Source organism: Mirounga angustirostris, unplaced genomic scaffold (genome assembly GCF_029215605.1).
Source record: "Mirounga angustirostris isolate CCGP_5_RB_7025 unplaced genomic scaffold, mMirAng1.0.hap1 SCAF_2, whole genome shotgun sequence".
NCBI classification, from domain to species: Eukaryota; Metazoa; Chordata; class Mammalia; order Carnivora; family Phocidae; genus Mirounga; species Mirounga angustirostris.
Genome location: NW_026991710.1, coordinates 13,745,129 through 13,769,228, shown reverse-complemented (window position 1 = coordinate 13,769,228; position 24,100 = coordinate 13,745,129). Strand labels below are relative to the sequence as shown.

The following is a 24,100-nucleotide window of genomic DNA, read 5'->3' as shown; positions in this document are numbered from 1 at the left end:
TGGAAGGCAGGGATGGAGCTGCACATGGGGAGGCCCGGCTGGGATGAGGGGGGCCTGAGGGCAGGACAAGGAGGAGGAACAGAAGGAGGAGGGATGGAAGTGAGGGCTTTCTGGCGGTCAGCCTCTTCAGTCGTCAGTAACCGAGTGGACATGTCCTGGGAGAGGAGCAAAGGGCTAAAGAGGACGTCTGAATTCCTACCTGGGTGACTGCATCATGGCATCAGGAAGCAGATTGGGGGTAGCTGGGAGAAGAGGGTGATTTCACTGAGGGACACGTTACATAGCAAGGCCTACTTTATGGCCCCTAGACTATCTCCTCCTAACTGTCTCCTTGCTTCCACCCTGCTCCCCTGTGGTTTATGCTCAACCCAGGAGCCAGAATGAGCCCCTCCAAATCAGATCATGGCCACCCTTCTGCTCACACCCACCAGTGGCTGTCATCTCTGGGTGAAAGCCGGAGTCCTTGACTGTACCACTCAGGTTCCCCCTGACCTCCCTGACTTTATTCCAGTTACTGTCCCCTGGCTCACTCCATTCCAGCCCCACTGGCCTCAGGCCCCTTGTCCTGGCCTAGAGCTCTTCATGCAGATGTCTGCCTGGTTTTTCATCTTTGCCTGAATCTCTCAGTGAGATTCTTGTTTCACCCTTTCTCTACATACTCCTGATCTCCCTTCTCTGATCTTTTTCGTGTTCTGCATTTACCACCTTCCAACGTGCCTTAATGAACTCATTTATTATACATATTGGGGTTTTTTTTTAGATTTTACTTTTATTTTTAAAAACTATTTAAATTCAATCTATTGGGTTTTTTAAAATTATGTTCAGTTAGCCAACATATAGTACATTATTAGTTTTTGATGTAGTGTTCAACGATTCATTAGTTGCATATAACACCCAGTGCTCATCACAACATGTGCCCTCCTTAATGCCCATCACCCAGTTACCCCATCCCTCCACCCCCCTCCCTTCTGTAATCCTCAGTTTGTTGGTTTTTTTTTTTTTAAGATTTTATTTTTAAGGAATCTCTACACCCAACATGGGGACCAAACCCACAGCCCTGAGAGCAAGAGTCTCACGCTCTACCCACCGCCAGCCAGGTGCCCCTATTATATTTATTGTTTATTGTCTGTCTCCCTGCCACCACCACCACTTCCCCATCCCCCACCATCCTGCCCCTAGAATTCAACTCCCTGAGGGTAGTAATCTCTGTATATTGTGTCTATTGGTGTATCCCAAGAACCTAGAACAGTGCCTGGCAGATCATAAATGCTCAATAAAGACAGCCTATTGGATACCTGTGGAGATGTTGTGTGGATGTCAGAAATGGTGGTCTACTCTGGACAGAGGTGGGAACTGAAGAGGGAGAATCTGATGTGGACCCTGAGGCAGCTGTCGTGGGGCACAGGACTTGGAGATTTCTCTGCCTGGAGAGAGGACTTCCACCCATGGTGGTAGGGGGTGGGAGGGAAATCAAATTAGGGAAGAGACTCACCAGAAATCAGCACAGAGAAGAAACCAACCTCAGAGTCCATCCAGCCTGGGGGTGGGGGGTGTCACATGGTGTGGATACTTGAATCCTAGTTCTATACAAGAAATTCAGGTTGCCTACCTTAATTCAGAAAACAGTGCTTGTGGCCTCAGGGCTTTCTGTAGCAGTAGGAAGAACTAAGATTTTGGAGTCAGACAAGCTTGGGTTCATGGCCCAGTTCTCTTACTAGCTGTGTGACCCATGGCAAATTATTTGTCCTCTTTGTTCCTTAGTACTCTTCTGTAAAAGGAATATAGTATTACCTTCATAATTTTATTAATACTACTGTAATCATTATTAAATGAGATGATGTCAAGTACCTATAGGTACTTATATAGGCACCATTCTTGACATAAAATTAAGCACTGGAAATGTCAATTCTGGTGATGATAAAGAGGAGGAGGATGGACATCGAAGGACCTAGGAATTAATTGCTGTTAGACACATATCCTTAACTTTTCTCCCACTCACATATCTGTACTGGTCTCGGTGGCGCTCACTCCTTTTTACTATTTGGCTTTTTCCATGGGATGGAGAACAAGGCCACGGGTCACTCTGAATTCACATCCTTCCAACCCTCAGACCCAACAGGCGAGAGAGAGATTCTCTCCCACCTCAATGGATAAAATCCCAGGAAGGACCCTGCTTGCCTTTGCTTGGATCACATGCCCAACCTGTGCCGATCACTTGGGTCAGAGGGATGGGGTTCTAACATCAGCCCAGCGGAGGATACCTACTCCCCCTCTGCCAGAAAGTCTGCCCCAGATGGCGTGTGGGATATTATGTTTCCTGGGAAAATAGAGAAAGTGGCTACCACTCTGTACCCAACCACTATGTTATTTTGTACCATTTCATGGCTAATTGTTTACATATTTGTTGCTAAATTGGAGGCTCCCATGGCAAGGACTGTAGCTTCTGTATCTTTGTATCCTTTCACCCCTAGCACAATGCTTGATGAAGGGAAGGAGTTCTATAAATGCAGATTATTGAATTGCAACTGGCTAGATCAGAGAGTAACAGGTTTCATAGGTAATGCCTGAGAGATGAGGTCTCCAGAAAGTCAGTCCCACGGGGCTTCAATTTTAGGGTGTTCTGAGGCCCTTTATCCTTCTTGTGAGAGACTTTAAGGTTCAGTGGAAAGAACACTGAAGTTCAAGAGATAAAGCCAGTCACGAGTCTTCCATATAAGCTGTGTGACTATATAGAAATCAGTGGACTCCGGGTGCCATGCTTGCCTTCTTTATGAAGTAAGGAAGATGGTCCCGGTGGGTGATATCTTGCTTACAATCTTAAAATTCTGTGAATATAATCACCTTTCTTTTTTGGCCTTTATTGACTCCTTTTGAACCTCTATTCAACATGTGAGCAATGTCACACCCAGGTTTCATTTTTTAAAGCGCATTGTGTTTATCTGGCACAACTTAGAAATTTGACAGTAACCTTTTCAATTTTATCTGAAGACTCAATTTAGAAAAAAAAATAACATTAGAATGAAAATCAGGGGGAAGCTCTAGATTCATTTCTGTCCTAATGAGATAAAGGTTACTGGCAAAATTGCTTAAACTCTGTGAGCCTCGCTTCCTAATCTGTACATAAGACAGCTGGTGGAGATTCAGTGAAAGGCCAAGACTTCACTTTTAACTTTCCAAGGCGCAGACATGGGGGAAACAGCCTGCCTCCCCCTTTTCCCTTTATTTATTTTTATTTTTTTATTTTTAAGCTTTATTTATTTATTTTAGGGAGGGAAGAGGGAGAGAGAGAGAGAATCTCAAGCAGACTCCCCACTGAGCGCAGAGCCCACTGTGGGGCTTGATCTCATGACCCTAAGATCATGACCCGAGCCAAAATCAAGTCAGGCACTTAACCGACTGAGCCACCCAGGTGCCCCTTTTTTCATAGTTGTCATTCTTATATTTGCTTTTTGATTATGGAAAAAGAAATGCCCATGACAGAGATTAAGGAAGTTACCAGCTTTTAACTTGAAACTTTCCCATTTTATCGAATACAATATTGGTTATAGAAAAGCTACATGGTTAATTAGTTCAGACAGTTTTTGTATTTTATTTTATTTAAAGATTTTTATCTATTTGAGAGAGAGAGAGCAAGGGGATGGGCAGAGGCAGCGGGAGAGAGAGAATCCCAAGCAGACTCCATGCTGAGTTTGGAGCCTGACACGGGACTCAATCCCACGACCCTGACATCACATCCATTCTTTTGGGAAATATCAGTTCAGTTTGACCATTTTGTTTACTAGGAGAGGAAACAGTTTTCTCAGAGAAATGGAAGAACTTGTCTTAGGTCACACTTCTTGAGAAGGGCAGAATGGGGCCTTGGAGCTTGGGTTTCTTGTCAGCTGGCCTTGCGTTTCCTTCATCACCTCACAGGGTCTTGGGCCTGGGCCATTTTTCTGCCTGGATGTTTGCATCCTCCTTTGTGTGTGTGCATGTGTGCTTCTGGGTTCCTCTCTGAGAGTAGAGACCAAGTCTTAATCCTTTCTCTGTCTCCTCCAGCTCTGAAGTTGGTGCTCTGTGAATTGCATCGGGTTTTCTTGCAAGGGTGAGGAAGATGAGCTGTAGTGGACATCTGTTCTTGCTGGCATGGCATACCCCGCTGCAGTCTCTAGTTCATGTGGTTGAGGCAGGTCAACCCCATTTTCCTGGATCCCTCATGACCTGAACTTAGCTGATCAGTGTAATCTATCCCACTGACCACAGGAATTAGTGTTAGAAACCATGACTCTGCTCAGGTGAATAGAGTCCGCCTTGAGACTTTTGTTGAAATGGTTGAAAAAGTGGTGCTCTCTTTCTAGGGGCATGCTAAGTTGGTAAAATGTAATCTTGAAGCTGCCTGTGGTACTTTGCTAAGAACCTCCTGAAGGATAAAGCCAACTCAAAGAAAAGCAAAACTATGAGATGGAAAGAGGTAGAGTCAATATGACATTTGAGAGCCTGGGTCTATCCGTACCTGAAGCCAGGTCTGGCTCTGGGCTTTTCAGGTACATGAGCCAATAAATTGCCTTTTCCCCAACCTAGTGAATTTGGGCTCCCTTCTCTAACACTGTTTGTTTCCCAGAGTCCAGAGTCTCTCATGGTTTGTTTCCCTCTCGGTATTCTTCCCATCCGATTTTCCCTCCCTTCCCCTGTGGTCCTCCTAGTGAAACCATATGATAATTGTCTTTATCTGCTTGACTTATTTTACTTAAAGTGCATAATCCCCTCCAGTTCCATCCATGTCCAGGCAAATGGTGGGTATTTATCCTTTCTGAGGGCTGAGTAATATTCCATTGTATATATGAACCACATCTTCTTTATCCTTTCATCTGTTGAAGGGCATCTCGGGTCCTTCCACAGTTTGGCTATTGTGGACAGTGTTGCTATGAACATTGGGGTGCATATGCCCCTTCTTTTCACTACATCTGTATCTTTGGGGTAAATACCTAGTACTGGGCGCCTGGGTGGCTCAGTTGGTTAAGCGACTGCCTTCGGCTCAGGTCATGATCCTGGAGTCCCGGGATCGAGTCCCTCATCGGGCTCCCTGCTCGGCAGGGAGTCTGCTTCTCCCTCTGACCCTCCCCCTTCTCATGTGCTCTCTCTCATTCTCTCTTTCTCAAATAAATAAATAAAATCTTTAAAATAAAAAAATAAAATAAATAAATAAATACCTAGTACTGCAATTGCTGGGTCATAGGGTAGCTCTATTTTTAACATCTTGAGGAACCTCCACACTGTTTTCCAAAGTGACTACCAACTTGCATTCCCACCAACAGTGTAGGAGGATTCTCCTTTCTCCGCATCCTTGCCAACATTATTTCCTGTCTTGTTAATTTTTGCCATTCTAACTGGTGTAAGGTGGTATCTCATTGTGGTTTTGATTTGTATTTCCCTGATGGCTTGTGATGTTGAACATTTTTTCATGTGTCTGTTAGCCATTTGTATGTCTTCTTTGGAGAAGTGTCTGCTCATGTCTTCTGCCCATTTCTTGACTGGATTATTTGTTTTTTGGGTGTTGAGTTTGATAAGTTCTTTACAAACCTTGGATACCAGCCCGTTATCTGTAATGTCATTTGCAAATATCTTCTCCCATTCTGTGGGTTGCCTCTTGAAACTCTATACCCTTAAACAATAACTCCTCATTCCTACACCTCCTCTTGGCCCCTGCAACCACCATGCTACTTTTTGTCTCTGTGAATTTGACTACTCTAATTTCCTCATATAAGGAATCATGCAATATTTGACCATTCATGACTGGCTTATTTCACTTAGCGTAATGTCTTCAAGGTTCATCCAAGTTGTGGCATGTGTCAGAATTTCTTTCTTTTTAGGTCTGAATAATATTTCTTTGTACGTATATACTACATTTTGTTTATCCGTTCATCCATTGATGGCCACTTGGGTGTCTCCATATTTTCACTATTGTGACTAATTCTATAAACATGGATACAAATACCTGTTCAAGTGCCTGCTTTCAATTCTTTCGGAATTGAAATTCCAAAAATATAATTGCTAGATCAACTGGTAATTCTATGTTTAATTATTTGGGGAACAATCCTACTGTTTCCCATGGTGGCTGCATCATTTTATATTTCCACAAGCCATGCACAATGGTTCCAATTTCCCTACATCTCATCAACACTTGTGTTCTGGTTTTTTAAGAATAACCATCCTGATGGGTGTGAGGTGGTATCTCATTGTAGTTTTGATTTGAATTTCCCTAATGATTAGTGATGTTGTGTTGAATACCTTTCCATGCACTTGTTGGTCAACTCCAAAATTTGACCTAAGCAACTGGAAGAAGGGAGTTGGAGAATATTGCATGAAGGGAGATGGAGAATATTGTGGGAAGACAGGTTTTGAGGGGAAAATCCAGAATTAAATTTGAGATGTATGTTAGATATCCAAGTGGAGATATTGATAAGCAACAGGACACATGAGTCTAATATTCAGCTGAAGGGTCCAGCCTAGATGTACAAATTTGGGAATCATTAGCAAATAAGCATGCATAAAGTCATGAGGTTGGATAAGATCCCCATGGAATGTTTGTAGAGAAGAGAAACAGTCTGAGGCCTAAGCTCTGGGGAATCTACTTGAAGGATGAGATATAAAGAGGAATTGGCCAGATGAGGAGTGGCCAGTGGTTAGGAGGAGGGTGATGTATTCTGAAGCCAAGTGAAGACTGTTCTGAGGAGGAGGAAGTGATTTCTTATGTCCAGAGCTGCTGAAAAGTTGAAAAGTTGGAGACTAAGAATTGACTATTGTTTTAGCAACATGGAGATCATTAGCGAAATGATGCCGAGTTGTTTTGGTGGGTTGGTCAGGTTGAAAACCTGATTGGAGAGGGTTCAAGAGAGTAGAGGATGTGGGGAATTAGTGACAAGAGGGATAAACAAAGCACCTGAGAAGTCTTTATAAAGGGGTGCAGAAAAATGGGGGGCTGGGATTAAGAAGGATTTTTGTTAACGAGAAAAATCACAGCACATTTTTACGTTGATAGGAGTGACCCATTAAGGATGGTGCCAGAAGGAAGGGCAAGAGTGACCCTTGCTTCCGGTGCTTTTCCCTGCGCCCCTGCAAACTGCTAACAAAGCACCTCAGATACTCCTAAATTTACTAGTTGGCTCACTTGTCTCTCTCTCTCTTTGTGTATTCCGGCAATAACTCTGTGTTATAAACAGCCCTAAAATCTCCGTGGCCTACAACGATGGTAATTTATTTCATGCTCAGATTGGTTGCTCTTCCGCGGCTCTCTGCTGGGCTTGGCTGAGCCAGGAGAGCGTCAGGCTTTGAACTGGGGTCCGGACTGTTCCACGCGTCTCTCATTCTGGGAACTGTGGCCACCCTGCATCTACACTCCTCTAGTGGTAGAGCGTAGAAGCACAAGAGGGGAAGCCGAAACACAAACACATTTCAAGCCTCTGTTTGCAACAAGTCCACTTAAATTCCATTCGTCAAAGCAAGTTATAAGCCAAGCCCAAAAAGGAAGAAAAAGTAAATGAGGTCCACAGACGGGGGTCAGGACCAGGAAGGGAAGGACCAGGAAGGAAAAAGGTGGACAAATAATACAATCTACCATATCTGATCTAAGCTCCTAAACAGAATGATTTTATTTCTTCCGTTTTTCCAGTGCTCAGCAGCATGCCTGGTAAATTCTGCAAATGTATGAAATGCTGCAAAAAAAAAAAAAAAAAAAAAAAAAAAAATCTCGAAAGGAGACCATTACCAGCTTTATTCTAACCACGTAGTTATGGTTCTATTTCTTTTAATTTGGGATCCGGAAAGATTTGTGTTTAAATCCCAGCACCCTCACTTTTTAGCTCAATGACATTTGGCCATAATATCAATAATAGTAAAAATAATAACAAATAGCATTTCTCAAGTGTTTACTGTGTGCTAGGAACACTGTTAGGATTTTTGGTTCATTATGTCATTTTAATGTCCAAGCAAATCTACAAAGGAGGCATTGCTTTCTCTGTGTCATAGATGACATGACTGAGACTCAGAGAGGTTCAATCACATACTTGAGGTCACACAGCTAGAAAGCGGTAGAGCTATGGTAAGAACCCAGCCCAGTAGGTCCAGTAAAGCCTCCTTGGGAGCACCATGCTATATCACCCCTTCATGTGGAGTTAGGCCACCCAGTGTCAGTTTCCTCATCTACAAAAGAGGGCTAAGCATGAGAATGTTCACTTTGTAGAATCGTTAGAAGATTAGTTGAAAAGTCCTATATCAATTACCTGGCCCAGTGAAGCTGACACTCTGGGCATTCAATAAATATTCTTCCCTTTCTTTCTTCTTTATTTCATTTCTGACTCCCGCTGCCAGACTTGATGGAAAACATTCCTCAAGGACGCCTGGGTGGCTCAGTTGGTTAAGCGACTGCCTTCGGCTCAGGTCATGATCCTGGAGTCCCGGGATTGAGTCCCGCATCCGGCTCCCTGCTCGGCAGGGAGTCTGCTTCTCCCTCTGACCCTCCTCCCTCTCATGCTCTCTGTCTCTCATTCTCTCTCTCTCTCTCAAATAAATAAATAAAAATCTTTAAAAAAAAAAAAAAGGAAAACATTCCTCAAGATCTCATGCACACAATACATCAATTATAACTTTGTTAAAAAATACAGTTCTCAACCTCTGAGACCTCTAAGACCCTCACAGGCCCTCTGCTGAAACCATTAGCAGTGGATTTCTAAAACCCCTGGGAAGACGCTAGGACTGGCTCAGTATTTCTCTTGGCTGCTGAATTATTCATGTCCCTTGATGGATTCTGAAGCTGGCCTCCCTACCAAGGAGGTGGATTTATAAGGGAGGCTCGGGCCAGTCCTTTGATGTTTCAGTTGAGTAGGTGGTGAGTGAAAAAAGCAAGGCACCAGGCCCAGGGGAAGGGTGGGTCTGCGCTGGTTCTGCTCAATAATTGTAGACGGAGAGGGCGGGAGGAGTAGATTGTGTGTCCAAAAAAAAGGGGGGGGGGGAGATGTTTCTTTCTGAGAGCAGAGCATGGAAAGAGAGAAGGAAGAAACATTTAATGAACCTACTACGTGCCAGACACCTCAGCGATGTAATCCTATCAGATCCTAAAAAAAAAAAAAAAACAACCAGGTCTATTTTATAGGCAAGAAACAGGCTCCGAGAAGTTAAAGAACTTGAGCAATTTTAAAAAGGTAAGAGTCAGAAAGTATATATATATATATATCTCTCAAACCAAATCAGGTTTGTCAGAGAGTGACAGAAAACCCAAACGCGGTCCAGTTGGAATCAGTCCAGGGTTGGCATGGCCTTGCTGGGCATCAGAGATCCCGGCTCCTCTTAGCTCTGTTCTGCCAGCCTTAGCCCCTGGTGTCCACTGTGTGGTCCAAGAGGACTGCTCAGCCGTAGAGGGGGCTCTTCCTGGAAGAAAGGAATGACAGGTCTACTTCTATCCAGCGGGGCAGAACTTTGTCACATGGCTGCTCAGAGCTGGAAGGGAAGCTGAGCAATGTGGCCAATTACCCATGGAAAAATTAGGGCTTCTATTTTGAAGCATGAAGGAGAGAACCAGATACTGGGCCCACCAGCAGTCTCTGCTGCGAGAAAGGTAAGTCTCGGTCCCTTTCACTCCAGAGGACCCAGCCAGCTCCATTGCTCCTACCATATTGCCTTCCTTAAGAGAAATGCCATTGCCACCAAGACCTCTGTCCGGCCTAAAGTGCCCTCTGGACAACCATGATAGGAACATCTGGGTCTCATCAGGTGCTCACTGATGTGGGAAACAAAGGTAAAAGAAAAATAAAATGTCCTTACTACCCAAAGCAGCCCACTGACAAGTCCCTGAGACAGGCAGAGTGACATTCCTCTAGGAACTCAGCTGCCTCGATGTTATTACATTGCTAAGGGCAAAAGGCAATCTCAGCCCGACCCGCAGGATCCTGTAAGGCTACTTTAACACATAAAAATTCCTTTGGAAACTTCTTTTATCTCTACTCCCCAAGATACATGTTGGCAATCATCCCCCAAGCATATGACCCACCGATTTCCATCTGAAAGGTCTCATGACTAGGGTTTTACTAGGGAGTAATAAATGACCTTTTCCTAACAATTGCTAGCCCCCTCAAGGTCCTGGAAACCTTGCTTCCAAAATTCCTTAGAGACTTTTGCTATCCCTAACCTCTTCCCAACTTGGAAGTATATAATGGGCCACTCCTCATGACCCCAGTGCAGGTCCTTCTGCCCATGGGTCCTGTCCCCGTGCTTTAATAAAACTACCTTTGTGCACCAAAGATGTCTCAAGAATTCTTTCTTGGCCATCGGCCCCAAACTCCAACATCTTTCCTACATCACTTACCGTGAACCAGGCACCATGCAATACGCCTTACAGCAGTATCTCATTTAATCTTTCAGTCACCTCTAAAGCAGGAACTTTATTCTCTCCCTTTACAAATGAGGAAACTGAGACCCAGCAAGACAGCACATGCAAGGTCAGACAGCTAGCAAATATATCTGGATCCACACACCGAATGACAAACAGGATCTGCACTCAGACAGTGGAGACTCCAAGCCTAGTCTTTTCATTGTTATCTTTGTCAGCTTCCTGTCTGTTCCCACTTCAGGGCCTCTCTACCCATCTGCCTTCCCGAATCCTATTCTTTCAGTCTCTCACTGCCCGTTACAAAGTCTTCCTTTTATTTACCAGTAAACACTCCGAGAATCTGAATCAGGCCAGGCATTGTACTAGGTGCTGGGGACTACGTAATATAGAAAGGGCCCTGCAGAGAGGGTCGCTGAGGTCCCTTACTCTGATAAAGCTCACATGTGACTTCAACATCTAGCACCTAAGTGTCTATAATGGGACAGGAAAGGGCTTTAACAATCAATGGTGCAAAGTGCACTGGGAGAAAGATGAATGGGATAAGTTTCTATTGTTTGTAGGGAGCTAAAGGATACTTTATACAGGAGGAGAAATTCCTTCTACTTTTTTACAGCGGTTCCTTTCTTTTAAATTCTTCTCATCTGCCTTTCTCTAGTGCCCCGCCCACTTGCTTTGATCCTGTTTGCCCATCTACCTGCTCTATCCCTCTTCCCTTCACCAGTAGCTTTGGGGAAGAATGGCACCCATCCATCACCTCCCCTTCCCCGCCTTCCATTCTCTCCTCAATTGCACCAGTCTGTTTTTGCCCCAACACTGCACTAAATCCTACCAAATACTCTGGTTTTTTCCCAGTTCATGATTAATAATCCAAGACTTTTTTTCTCTGGATGGCAGGTACATTAATTATGCAGTTATTGGTATCTGGTGTTTCTGTGCATTGTCTTATGTGGCTCTCAGGATAGCCCTAGGAGGTTGGTGCTGTTGTTAATGTCATTTTGCTCTTAGGAAACTCAGCTCTGGAGAGATTGAATTACCTGCCCAAGGTCAGCAGCTAGGAGGAAGCAAAACTGGAACTCCAACCCAGGTTGGCTAGCCCTGGAGCCCAATAACTATTCCTCCTCCAAAAAGCAAGAGACAACACTGTCGTAAAGGAGAGTAGGAATGGGCCAAGAACTGGAGATGTGGCCTATGAAATGTGGTAGAGAATTGAAATAGCCCCTCTGGGGAAAAGGAGTAGGGAATGAATATGAGACATATTGATTAAAGTATCAGCGTGGAGAACACAGATGAAATTAGGCATCTTTTTTTCATTCTAACAAGGTCTTCTTTAATGTTCCAGATGGCCTCAAATCCATACTGATCAAGTTTCTTTCTTTTTTTAATTTTAACTTTTTATTTGAATTCCAGTTAGTTAACATAACAGTGTTTCAGGTGTCCAATGTAGTGATTCAGAGGCTGGGAATCTTAAGGACAAGCCGGTAGTATTTGACAAGAGTTGAGGTTTTTGGGTTGATCTGCTCTTTTGAATACCAAGGATGTGAGGCTAAAGATGAGATGGGCAGAGGGTTTGAGGATGTCAGTAAGAAGGTAGTTGAGATGATTGGCCATGGGGTCCAGGGTAAAAAGGGCAAGGGGAGGGGGTGTGGAGTTAAGATGAAAACAGACTATTGGACCAGGAGAAGAAAGAGAGGTCAAGCTCAGAGAGCAAACTTGCAAGAGGAAGTGGAGAGGGCAGAAAAAGAAGAGGATGCCTTGAAAGTAGGCGGGATGTCCCCGTGGAGTCACCCCAGGAGTTCACAACCGTGAACATTCATATTGCATGGGAAGACAAGTGTGGTGCTTTTGAATGTTCTCAAAATTCTTTAAATTAGCTGTATGACACAAAATGGCATCTCTTTCTCCTTCCACAGGGAGAGGAGACTTCTTCCATCTCTTCACTAGAATTCTGTATTAGCTATGAAGATTTGAGTGGGTTTTTTGTTTTTTTTTTAAAGCCAAGCTCTGGAATTTCATTCATAAGCAAAGAGCAGATCTCAAGTTTACTGGCAGGAATGGAAAAAGAAAAAGAATGTTCACTTCATAACAGTGAAATAAAAAACATATCAGTACTCACCATGGAGAAACAACTCAGTGTCTATCAGTAAGGAGCAGAAAGATAAATTATAGCACATCCATACAATGGCATATGAAGCAGCCAAAAATAAAAATGAGACATCTCTTTATGTACAAAATTATATAACCTCCAAGATCTATTGTTAAGTAAAAAAAAATCATGGTCTAGATGAATGTGTATGTGTATGTGTATTAAAAGAGGGTAAGAAATATAATATGATATGAAATATGATATGAAATATAATATAATATATTTCCTTGTTTGTGCACACACTATCCTTGGAGTAACCTTCTGGGCAAGGATGTTAGGGGAAAGGGAGGTGAGTCTGGCACTTGTTGAAAGCCTAGAGCCCTGTAACCGGATCTCAGCCAAGCAGAACAATTGGAGCAGACCCTTGATGGGGATTATTTGGGGACTTTTAATTGTGAGACACCATGAGTAAATATGCGTAAGCCAAAATGCCCTCAGATATTGTGTGCCCACCCACAGTGTGATACCTTCTCAGCTACCTCTGATCTTGTGTTAATTCAAGGGTGTCCATGTGGGGAGAGCTTTCACAAGACAGAGAAGACTCACACGAGAAATTTCTGCAAACATTTGGGTTCTTTCTTCATTGAGTGCTTGTGTGGCGTCATGATATCCAGGATCGTCAGCCAAGTTTTCTGTTCTACAGATATAAGTTAATGTCGGAACTCCATTCTCCCAGATCAGCACCAGCACCAGTAGTTGATTTTATCCTTCTGAATCACCTATGCCAAATTTCATGGAATAACCTTTTCAAGGATGTTTTGTTCTTCACCATGAAAACCTCATTTATGTTCAGATCTACTCATGGCAACTCTACTGAAGAGAATCTTTATCAGTTGGGTGTTAGGTGAACAGAAAAGAGTTAACATAGCAGGTCCAAGACAGCTTATGCTTAGAGTGGTCATCTTGCAAAGTAGCCCTCAGTTGGCATCTGGAAACTTGGATCTCCAGAGGCTTCCCACCACCCAAACTGTTAAAAGAGTGACTCACTATGCCTAAACTGTTTATGCAAACGATGTGATTTATGCTGAGCACCTCCTTTCCTCCTGGGGGTCTGCAATTTTGGTATTGCCAGTAGAAGTTGCCTACCTGACTAGACTAGCCTCCAGTAAAAACCTTGCTAAGCTTTTAAAGAGCTCATTTGGTAAACAGTATTTCACAAATGTTGTTACAACTCCTTGATGAGGAAATTAAGCAAGTCCTGTGTGATTGTACTGGGAAAGGACTTCACTGGGGGAGGACCCTTGGAAGCTTGAGCCTACTTTTCTCCAGACCGCTCCCTGTTCATCTTTTCCCTTTGTCAAGTTTACTTTGTATCCTTTCACTATAATCATAGGATTATGACTATGTGCTGAGTCCCGTGAGTTTTCCTAGGGTAATGGTAGCTGTTGGAACAAATAAATGCCAAGATGTCAGAGGTCCAACACAATAGTTTATTTCTTGTTTATATAAAGATCAGTGGTGGTGCTCCTGGTGGGTGGATGGCCTTCTAGTCAGTCATCGAGGACCCAGGTACCTTCCATCTGGTGTTCTACCTTCTTCTAAAGCCTCTGGGTCCTGTCCATGAAGTTTGTAGATGGGAAAAAGAGCCTGTGGAAAATACTTAACCCTCCTCATCACCTTAACCTCAACGTTGGCCCCAAGATGACATCACTACCTCTACCATTGGCAATTACTAGGCAACATAGTTCCATGCAGATAAAAGGGGGCTACAAAATGTGGTCTCTTGGCTGTTCTCCTACAGCAACTCTGTGGAAAGAAAGCATAAATCCTTGATGACCTGTGACAGGATCATAATAGATCTACTTATTATGAACCTATGGTGCGCTCAACTTCCTCCCTAGTGCTATGAGACAGCACACAGAAGTCATATTGTTCTTGTCCATATGCAAGTTGACATGTAAAAGGGAACAGGTCACCCCAAGGTTGAGTAGGCAAGGCTAACTTTTCCTGGGAAGTCTTCTTTCCTATTAAACCCCTTCGTCTGTGTTTCCATAGTAACTGGTGCTGATCCCTGTCATAGCACTTATCACAAGGTATTGAAACTTTACGGGTATTTGTCTGACTCTCCCATTAAATTATAACATTTTTGAGGTCACAACTTTTAGTTGTCTTATTAACCAGCATGTTCTTTGCCCCGCACAGAGCCAGGCACTTCTGAGAAGTGCAGTAAATGCATAAAGGAATAAATGGTTGAATGGGACAATGAGACACAGTGCAGTACTATGCTGCGAGCATGTGCTTTAGAGTTAGTCAAAATTTCTTATCTCTTGTGACCTTGCAAAAGTTACAAACTTCTCTGAACCTCAAATTTTCATTCTTAAAATGGGGAGAAAAATACCAAATTTGCAACATTGCTCTGAGGATTTCCTGAGATTCTGAATGCGTATACAGCACCTAGCCTTGTGCTAGGCACACAGTAAATTCTGGAAAAATGGTATTTATTATTAACACAAATGACAGCCAGTGGATACCAGTTTCAACATTCACTTACTCCAGATCCACTCTTAGATGCAAGCCATGAGAAGCCATAGAAACCAAAGGTGGCCAAATCGTGTGCAAGGGTGATGAGAGGGAAGAGTTGTGGGGACAGCAGCTTTATTTCATGGGGGGCGGGGTCTTCCTGGGAGGGAGAAGGGGATTCCTTCCCTTGTTCTTGCCATCAGAGAGTGTTAGATTCACAATTCTCAAGGCAGTGCTTATTCTCCCAAGAATTCACAAGATGCCAAGCCCATCTCATACCTTTACAACTACCTCGTTCAAGACAGAGCTCTGATTCCTCCTTTTAAGAGATTTTTCACTCATCCATTTAAGAAATATTTTTAGAGGGTCGACCTTGAGCCAGGCACTGGGGATGAATAGGAAGGAACGAAGAAGACCAAGCTCTTCTCTCACGGAGCCTGCATTTTAGGGAGGGAGACAGACAACCCGCCAATAGCTAGGTCACATATAGACAGTGAAAAATAGATTTTCGGCAGCATTGTGGATATATGCTTCCTCTTTCTCAAGTTGTGCAGTCTCGAGGCAAACTGCTATTAAATGTATCACAGATGTCAGCCCTAGTGTTGCCATTTGACCTTCTTCAACACACACACACACACCTCACAAAGGTTAAGGATCTGTAAGTGTGAAACTGTGTGGTGGGGACTTTTCAGAAGCATGTTTTTTATCTTCAATGCCCCAGGGAGCTGATGGGGAGTGTTTGGCCCCTGACTCTCACTCATCTCCACCAGCCCAGCTCCTCTCCAGTCATTTTCAATGAGTTCAACATCCCCTGTGGGGCCCACGCAGCCCCTTGATTTCTCAGTCTCTTGACCCCTTCGCGCCCAGTGACCTTACTCTCTACTCCACCTTCACCACACCCTTGACCTTGTCACCACCAAAAACCTACCTCTGCCCCCTCCTTCCAGCTTGCCAGCTCCTGAAAACACGTTGTCCTTCTCTCCCTCTGCCACACTTACCACATAAATCCCCAGCCCGAGATGACCACCCCCTATCAGCACACTGTCCGTAAACAGCCTTCCCTCCATCCTCACTGACAGCGTAGAAGGTGAGTTCCCTCAGTCTCCTGTTCTAAGTTCTTTACGCCTCTGCCCAGCTCTTCCTTCCCTCCTGCACCTGTGGAGAGACGTGTGCGGATATACTCTGGACCCTCGTCAAGCAAACAGCGGTAACAATAAAGCTATCCTGATTCCATATCCCCTTCATCTCTAGTCAGGCTTCCTCCTCTGAGCTCCAGAAATTTCTGAGCTACAGAAATATCTCTGTTTGCTTTGATGCCCCAGGAGGCAATAAAGTTTAATTTGTCCAAAACAGAATTCCTGATTTTCTTCCCCATGCCTGTCCTACCTATAGTTTCTCCCTTTCAGTAAACATCTACCTGTTGCTCAGGTGGGTCCCTGGGCCCCACCACACTTCCGCCTTCCTGCATTCTCTGCGGTAACAAAGTGTCCCTATCTTGTTCCTGAAGTTATGGAGAAACAGTCTTACACCATGGATACATTTCTAGGTTGTGGAGTGTTGTATTTTATCAGATGCTTTTCCTGTGTCTGTTGATACAACCGTGTGCTTTTTGTCTTTTATTCTGTTCATATGGTATATTCCATGAACTGATTTTTAGATGTTAAATCAACTTTACATTCCTGGGATAAATCCCAGCTGGTCATGGTATATAATCCTTTTTACATGTTGCTGAATTCTATTTTCTGATGTTTTGTTGGGTTTTTTTGAGGGGGCTGTTTTGTGTCCCAAAGTGGTCTTTTCTCCCCACAAATTGGAGTTTTGGGGGCGCCTGGGTGGCTCAGATGGTTAAGCTCTGCCTTCAGCTCAGGTCATGATCTCCGGGTCCTGGAATCGAGCCCCGCATTGGGCTCCCCGCTCAGCAGGGAGTCTGCTTCTCCCTCTCCCTCTGCCTCTCCCCCTGCTCGTGCTCTCTCTCCGTATCTCTCTGTCTCAAATGAATAAATAAAACCTTAAAAAGAAAAAAAATTGGAGCTTTAAGCCCTTTGCTGGATTCCCACGGCCCTCCAGAGGTCCGCTAGGGATCTCCGCCACAGATCCCCTCTGTGACCTTTATGTGTCCTCACTCCCTCACTTGGCTTCCACCACACCCCTGTCCCAATTCCCTGCTTCCTTGCGGGCTTCTCCTGGGGACAGTTTCCAATAAATCACTCCCACACCCATCCTCTCCTCAGGTGCTGCTGGTGGGGGTCCCCCTCCGTCACTGCCACGGAGGAGGAGCATCTCCGGTCACGTGGCCCCTCACGGACGCTCGCGCTCCTCACACTCACTGGGCTCTGTGGGTTCTCCTGCAGGTGATTTACGCCCTCAACACCCGCCAGGACGAAGCGGAGGCCAGCGTGGCGGCGCTGCGCGAGGCCCACCGGGAGGAACTCCAGAAAGCCGTGGCAGAGACCGAGGCCAGGCTCCTGCAGCAACAGGGGCCCGCGGAGGAGGAGGCCCTGCTCCGGCGCATCCAGGCCCTGGAAAGCGCGCTGGAGCTGCAGACGAGGCTGACGCAGGAGGCCCTGGCGCAGTCGGCCACGTGCAGGCTGGAGACCAAAGAGAGAGAGCTGCGGGTGGAGGCCGAGCGCGCCGAGCGGGTCCTCAGCCTCTCCAAGGAGATGCTGGAGCGCAAGGCTGACTACGAGAAGAGGCTCCGGCCCCTGACAAGCCACGAGGCGCCCCAGCGGGGCCGGCTTTCCCGGGAGGGCCCGGACCCTCGGGCAGAGCCAGGCCACGGCCAGGAGATGCGGGAGGTCCTGCTGGAGGTGGAGCGGCTGCGCGTGGAAAACCAGCAGCTGAGCAAGGACTACGCCCGCAAGGCCGAGGAGCTGCAGGCCACGTATGAGCGGGACACCGAGGCCATCCGGCAGGCCATGCAGCAGTCCGTGAGCGAGGCCCTGTGGCAGTGGCAGGAGAAGGAGACGGACCTCCGCAAGAACTTCCAGGTCCAGGAGTCGGCCCTGCAGGCCCAGGTCAGGAAGCTGGAAGGGGATCTGGAGCACAGAGGCCGCAAGATAAGTGACCTGAAGAAGTACGCCCAGAAGCTGAAGGAGAGGACGCAGGTAAAGTGGGGCGTCCTGATAGCTTTCCAAGGGGATCATAAACACCGTCCCTAATTTTAACGCTTACTATGTGTCGGGCACTGGGCAAGGCACTTGACTTCTATCCACGTGACTCCTCTTATTTCCCTTGAGTTCAACTGCATTCTGTCAGCAAATGTTTATGGAATTCCTACTGTGTGCCAGACCCGGGGCTACGGGTGGGAGACACATGGCCGGCTGGACTGGGTCCCGGACCTCAGAGAGCTTAGACACCTACAGTTTACAGAGAAGATAATTTCTGTCTAGAAATGGAGAGGCTTAAAGACTAACCTCGCTAGGCACACAGCTAATAAGTTTCTTACGTCAGGCCAGCCTCATTCTAAAGCCCTGCTCATTCCCCAGCAACCTGCCTGTCCTAACATCCTGGGGACTTGGCTCTCGCAGAGAGCCAGACCACTCACAAGACTGACCACTGACAAACCCCGCACGCTCACAGAGCCCCGGCTCCGGAAGTTGCAGCAGCTAATATCCTTAGTAATCCTTGAGTACTTTTTCTGCCCACTTTATCTCATTTAATCCTCACTACCGAAAGTTTAAATAACGTGCCCAGAGGCACGCAGCCCATCAGGGTGAGTAGGGGTTGGGTGGACGGGAGCCTCTGAATTCCAGACACAAGAGCGGCTGCTATGCACTGACCCACCTTTCAGCTCTGACACCACTTCTGTGCACATTGTGCGACTCCACAGCGAACTGTCCCCAGAGCAATGAGACCCTTTCTGTCTGTTTAGGACCTGGATGTGCAGCTCAAGGAGGCTCGGCAGGAGAATTCAGAGCTGAAAAGCACTGCAAAAAAACTTGGAGAGAAGCTGGCTATTGTCAAAGACAGACTGATGCTGCAGGAGCGTCCCGTGATGCAGAAAAGCGGTGAGAGGCGCTGCAATAGTTTGTTTGTTTGTTTTTACAGAAAGAATGGCAGCTGCCAGGTTGGCTGGTGCTGCTTGCAGCCCTGAGACTGTTGAGGGAGCCGAGCGAGGGGCGGGCTGTTCCATCTGACCCCTGGTGGGAGAGCTCAGTCCAGGCAGGGCATGGGTGAGCTGCCCCCCGGAGCTGCCACAGTGCAGAGAGCTAAAGGCATGGTGCAGCGGAACCCCTTGCCCCCCAGGAACTTCTTCACCAGGCTCACTGCACGCCTGAACTGCTCAGCACTGGCTTCTCCTCCACGCTTAAGCAACACTTCACGTTTCCCCCATCATTTCACACAGTGACGCTACCGGGTCTTCCCAATAGTTCTGTGAATGGGGATTGTCAGTGTCTCCTGTGGTCCAGATGAAGAAATGAGGCTGAGGAAGGATAAGTGGCTAGCTCAAGGCCACGGGTCAGTGATAGAACAGGTGTGTGTATCTCAGCATATCTGACTCCAGAGTGCCTTCCTCTGAAGGAGGAGACTCCTTCATCAGAAAGTTCTTGAATACCTATGGTGTGATCAGCTTGATACTAGGAGATATAACAAAGGCACAAAACATGGACTCTGCCCCCAGGGACCTTATGGGACAGTGACTTGACAGCCCAGAGCACGCTTTGGCATCATGCAGTGGCCCAGGCACCAGGGGAATGAAGCGTCCTGGAAAGAAGTCACCATGGGCCGGAAAGGTGTGGAGGAGGAGAGGTTTGAGTTGGAACCAGAAGTGTGTGGAGGATTTTGTGCAGTGTTTTCAAAAGTGGGGCAGGGATACCTCCTGACAATATGGGAAAGAAAACAATGAGCATCTCTAGTTATATTTATTTTTTGTCTTATCTTTTACATTTAAATCTTTTGAATGCATATATATCCAGGAACGTGCTCAATGGTTTTTTTGACGTACAGAAAGCATGATCAAAACATTTTGACGATGACTAGTTTAAGAAGCTAGAACAGGGCAACCGTTTGAACTCAAGATGCTGCTTGAGCAAAGACAACAGTCACCACTTTGACCATGCTTGAGGACTAGAAGGCCACAGAGCAGGAAGTCCACCAGGCAGTGGGGGGCAGAGCAGTCGAATAGCAGAATAGGTACCTGACTGCAGAATACCTTGAACACAAGGTCAAGGTCAAGGGCATTTTAAATGATGTTGAAACTTATGCTTGCAGATGACATGAAGACGGAGCTAGTTTCAGAGAATGAAGTCCTAGGGAAGGAGAATGACCTGGAAGGCCGCAGTCTCCATCCTCAGCAGGACCCAAATTTTCCCAAGGAGTGTCCGTACACCAAAGGAGGCCCAGAGGCACAGGTAAGGTTTGACCCAGCCCTGGGAATGGAGAAGTCACAGGAGGTTTTGCTGGAATGAGCTTCGGGTAGAGGCCAATCCCCAACTATGACAGAGCTACTTGGGAGCAGCAGGTCCCATGGTTTGAGGGGTGGATGTGTGGGTGTGAAGTTCCAGCTAACTTCCTGCCATTTGAAATTAGGAGACTAAGAATATAGCAGAATTCTCCCAACTTCTGTCGTTGGCTCCTGGGAAACTGGAAACTTGCATAAGACTCCCACTATCTCTTCCCCAATCAAAACAAACAAAACATTCTTTAGACACCACTAGAGTGGGCTGGAATATCGATCCCGTGACCACAGGTGAAGGCTCATGAATATCAGATCCATAGTCTTATGAACTTTATGGCCCCTTGCACTATGTGCGGTAAAATCAGTGTGTAAATGTTGTAAACGTTGTACCAAAGAGAAACAGTGATTCCCTGCGCCTCACCCCACGCTGGCAGGTTTACAAGGCCCTTTCTCTTGTTTTTAGACCAAGAAAGAGGCAAGTATTGAGATGGAATATATGAAGCAACAGTATGAAGAAGACCTTCGTAAAATCAAACATCAGACAGAAGAGGAGAAGAAACATCTCAAAGACCAGCTAGTGAAGCGACTGGAAGACTTAGTGAAGAAGCACACCCTAGAAATCAAGTCTGTTCGCTCATCGGTGGAGGCAGAGAGGAGGAAGCTGCAGAAGGTGGGATCTCCTCCCATAGACTCTGTTCAGATTCATTCTCCTCTCCTCTACCGCCCTCCTTTTCTCTTGTATTTCTTCGTCCCTTCCTCAGACACTTACTGAGCTCCTGCTCTGTACACATCTCCGTTATTTGTCTGACCAAGGAAGTTGAGGGTGTTTTGAAGGAGACAGGGACACCCCTAAGGCTGTGAGCAGGTAGGGCCTAGAGTCATTGACATGAGGTAGAATTGTATCCTCTGAGCATTTAACTGAGGGACATTCAAGTCTCCTCAGCAAAAACAGAGAGAAATAACATGAAGCACGCCCTCAGGCCCTAGCCCGACTGCCTGGATCCACATCCCAGCGCTGCCACCCTCCAGCTCTGTGAGTCCAGTGGGTTACTGAGCGCCGGCCCCTCAGAGGAAAAACTTGCATGCCTGAAGCATGCAAGCAGATGATGATAATAGCACCTCCTAGAGTAGCTGTGAGGATTAAATGAGGTAATCTGTGTGGAAAACACAAAGCATAGTACATGCCTGGGGGCCTAATAGGCAGATGCAGGTCATTAATCAGTGGCTTGCCAATGTGAGAGAAGATTCTCAGCCTCTGGGTACTGTTCCAACTTCCCACCAAAGGGGGCAGCTTTCTGCTGAGAAGGAATGCAAAGCCTCATCTCTTCATGTCTGTTGGGAAAAGCAAATAACATTTGTGATGTTTTAGGGAAAGAATGAAGTGTAAATCAATAATATTGTGAACATAGCCTCTTTATCCTGCGAGAGCCTGTGTTATCAGCTTTGATTCTGCTGAAAGACGATCATATAGCCCTGAGGAATGCAGTGTTGTGCGGTGGTGAGGAGTAGTAGGTACTTGATAAATGTATGTGTTGGGTAAATAAACGAACTCACAAAAGACCCAGACTAGTCATGGTCTACAGAGTCGTGACATGTCCACTAGCAGTATGACTTAACCTCTTTGAAACATGATTTCTAAAATAAGGATAAATACTTTGAGAGCTTGTTCTGTGGATTCCTTATGGTATTATATAAAAACTCTTAGTTCAGGGTTGCCTGGGTGGCTCAGTCGTTAAGCGTCTACCTTCGGCTCAGGTCATGATCCCAGGGTCCTGGGATCGAGCCCCGCAACGGGCTCCCTGCTTGGCGGGAAGCCTGCTTCTCCCTCCCCCACTCCCCCTGCTTGTGTTCCCTCTCTCACTATGTCTCTGTCAAATAAATAAATAAAATCTTTAAAAAAAAACAAAGCAAAACCATTAGTTCAGTGTACAACAGGCAGTAAAAGTTCGATGAACAATGGCTATGATTAGGTACCATGTGCACTGGGTGACCTCATGTGTGTTAATATTGGTCAGTGCCTACAATATTTTTTTTATTATTTTTCATATTTTGGGTGTGCTCACTATACTTTGTAAAGCACTTTATTCCTAGGAGCACATTGAATCTTCCCAATAGGATTTCAAAACGCATATTCATATTTTATTTTATTTAAAAAAATTTTTTTAAATATTTTATTTATTTGAGAGAGATCACGCGCACAAGGTAGGGGGAGGGGCGGGGGGGGAGGGAGAAGCAGGCTCCCTGCTGAACGAGGAGCCCGATGAGGGGCTCGATCCCAGGACCCTGGGATCCTGACCGGAGCCAAAGGAGGCAGCCGCTCAACTGACTGAGCCGCCAGCTGCCCCAACGGGTGTTCATATTTTAGAGGTAAGAGAACGGAGGCTCAAAGATGTTATATATCAACTCAGTGAGTGCTGGAGCCAGTATTAAAACCTGACAGCCTGAGTCCAGAGCCCATGGTTTCCCCCCGCTGCGCTGGGCAGGAGGCAGCTGTGTGGAAAGCATTTTCCTCTCATGAGCTGCGAGGGGTCACACAAATCCAATGCTCAGACAAATAGCTGAACACTCTATCCAGAGCCACAGGCAGCGGGAGGAACAATGGCTCTCCCAGAACGACAGGTTGCCCGGGTAACCTGCTAGCCAAGCCTGACTCTGACTGTAGAAGTCCCATTTCGGCTTTAATCAGGGGGCATGAGTCCATTTGGGAAATGAATCGTGTAGAAATAAATTATGTTTCCCTCCTGGTTTGGGGTGGGGCTTTGCTTCCCCCCCTTTTTTGAGGGCCTTTTAGACCATTTACATTGAATGTAGTTATCACTAAGTCTCCCATCTTGCTGTTTTTCTCTTTATCATATCTGTTCTCTTTTCTTTTTACTTCTTTTTCTGTTTAGTTTTGATTCATTGAATTTATTTCTTGTACTCCCTTTTTTATCTTCACTAATGACTTATTTCGCTTTTTTCCTTTTTTTTTTCATCCGGGAGGGGTGTTCTCGTGGTTGCTCTAGGATTTACAACATGCGCCTTTAATTTATCACCGCCACCAAATACTATTTACTTCATGCATGTATATATGACTTCACCGTACAAACCCTGCAACAATACATCTCCATTTATCCCTTCCTGACCTTTGTATGGTTGTTGTCATATGTTTTACTTTACGCATTTTACAAACTCAACAGTGTATTGCTTTTATATTTCCTTAAAAAGCCAATTATTTTTTTAGGGGAAAGTTTTAAATGAGAAAAAATATTTCTTATAAAATTTATATTTTTAGATTATAATCTTATAGTTATCCTTTCCCATTTCCCATTTCTATAGTCTTTGTTGCTCTGGCCTGAAGAACTCCCTTTCACATTTCTTGTGGTGTAAGTCCACTCACAGCAAATTATCTCTGTTGTTGTATATCTGAAAATGTCTTTATTTTGCCTTTATTTTTGCTAGATATAGAATACTAAGTTTAGAGGTTTTTGGTTTTTTTTTCAAAACATTAAAGATGTCATTCAGCATTTTTTGGTTTGCATTTTCTTCTTTTTTTTTTTTTTTTTTTAAAGATTTTATTTATTCATTTGAGACACAGAGATACAGAGAGAGAGAGAGCATGAGCAGTGGGAGAGGCAGAGGGAGAGGGAGAAGCAGACTCCTGGCTGAGCCAGGAGCCCGATGTGGGGCTCGATCCCAGGACCCCGGGATCATGACCTGAGCTGAAGGCAGACGCTTAACCATCTGAGCCACCCAGGCG

General features: G+C 45.5%; 1 protein-coding gene across 6 annotated transcripts in view; it reads left to right on the top strand.

The window, feature by feature from the left end:
• The window catches only part of FAM184B (family with sequence similarity 184 member B), a 141,758-nt gene that overhangs the window by 47,389 nt on the left and 70,269 nt on the right, over nt 1-24,100 (top strand). For all 6 annotated transcript variants that reach the window (XR_010409313.1, XR_010409312.1, XR_010409314.1 and 3 more), the window contains exons 2-5: nt 17,315-18,067; nt 18,835-18,970; nt 20,175-20,314; nt 20,825-21,031. Coding sequence is in view for 3 of the 6 variants with exons in the window: in XM_064584326.1 (XP_064440396.1) it covers nt 17,315-18,067; nt 18,835-18,970; nt 20,175-20,314; nt 20,825-21,031 (1,236 nt within the window). In the remaining 3 variants the exon portion in view is untranslated. The remainder of the gene's footprint in view (nt 1-17,314; nt 18,068-18,834; nt 18,971-20,174; nt 20,315-20,824; nt 21,032-24,100) is intronic.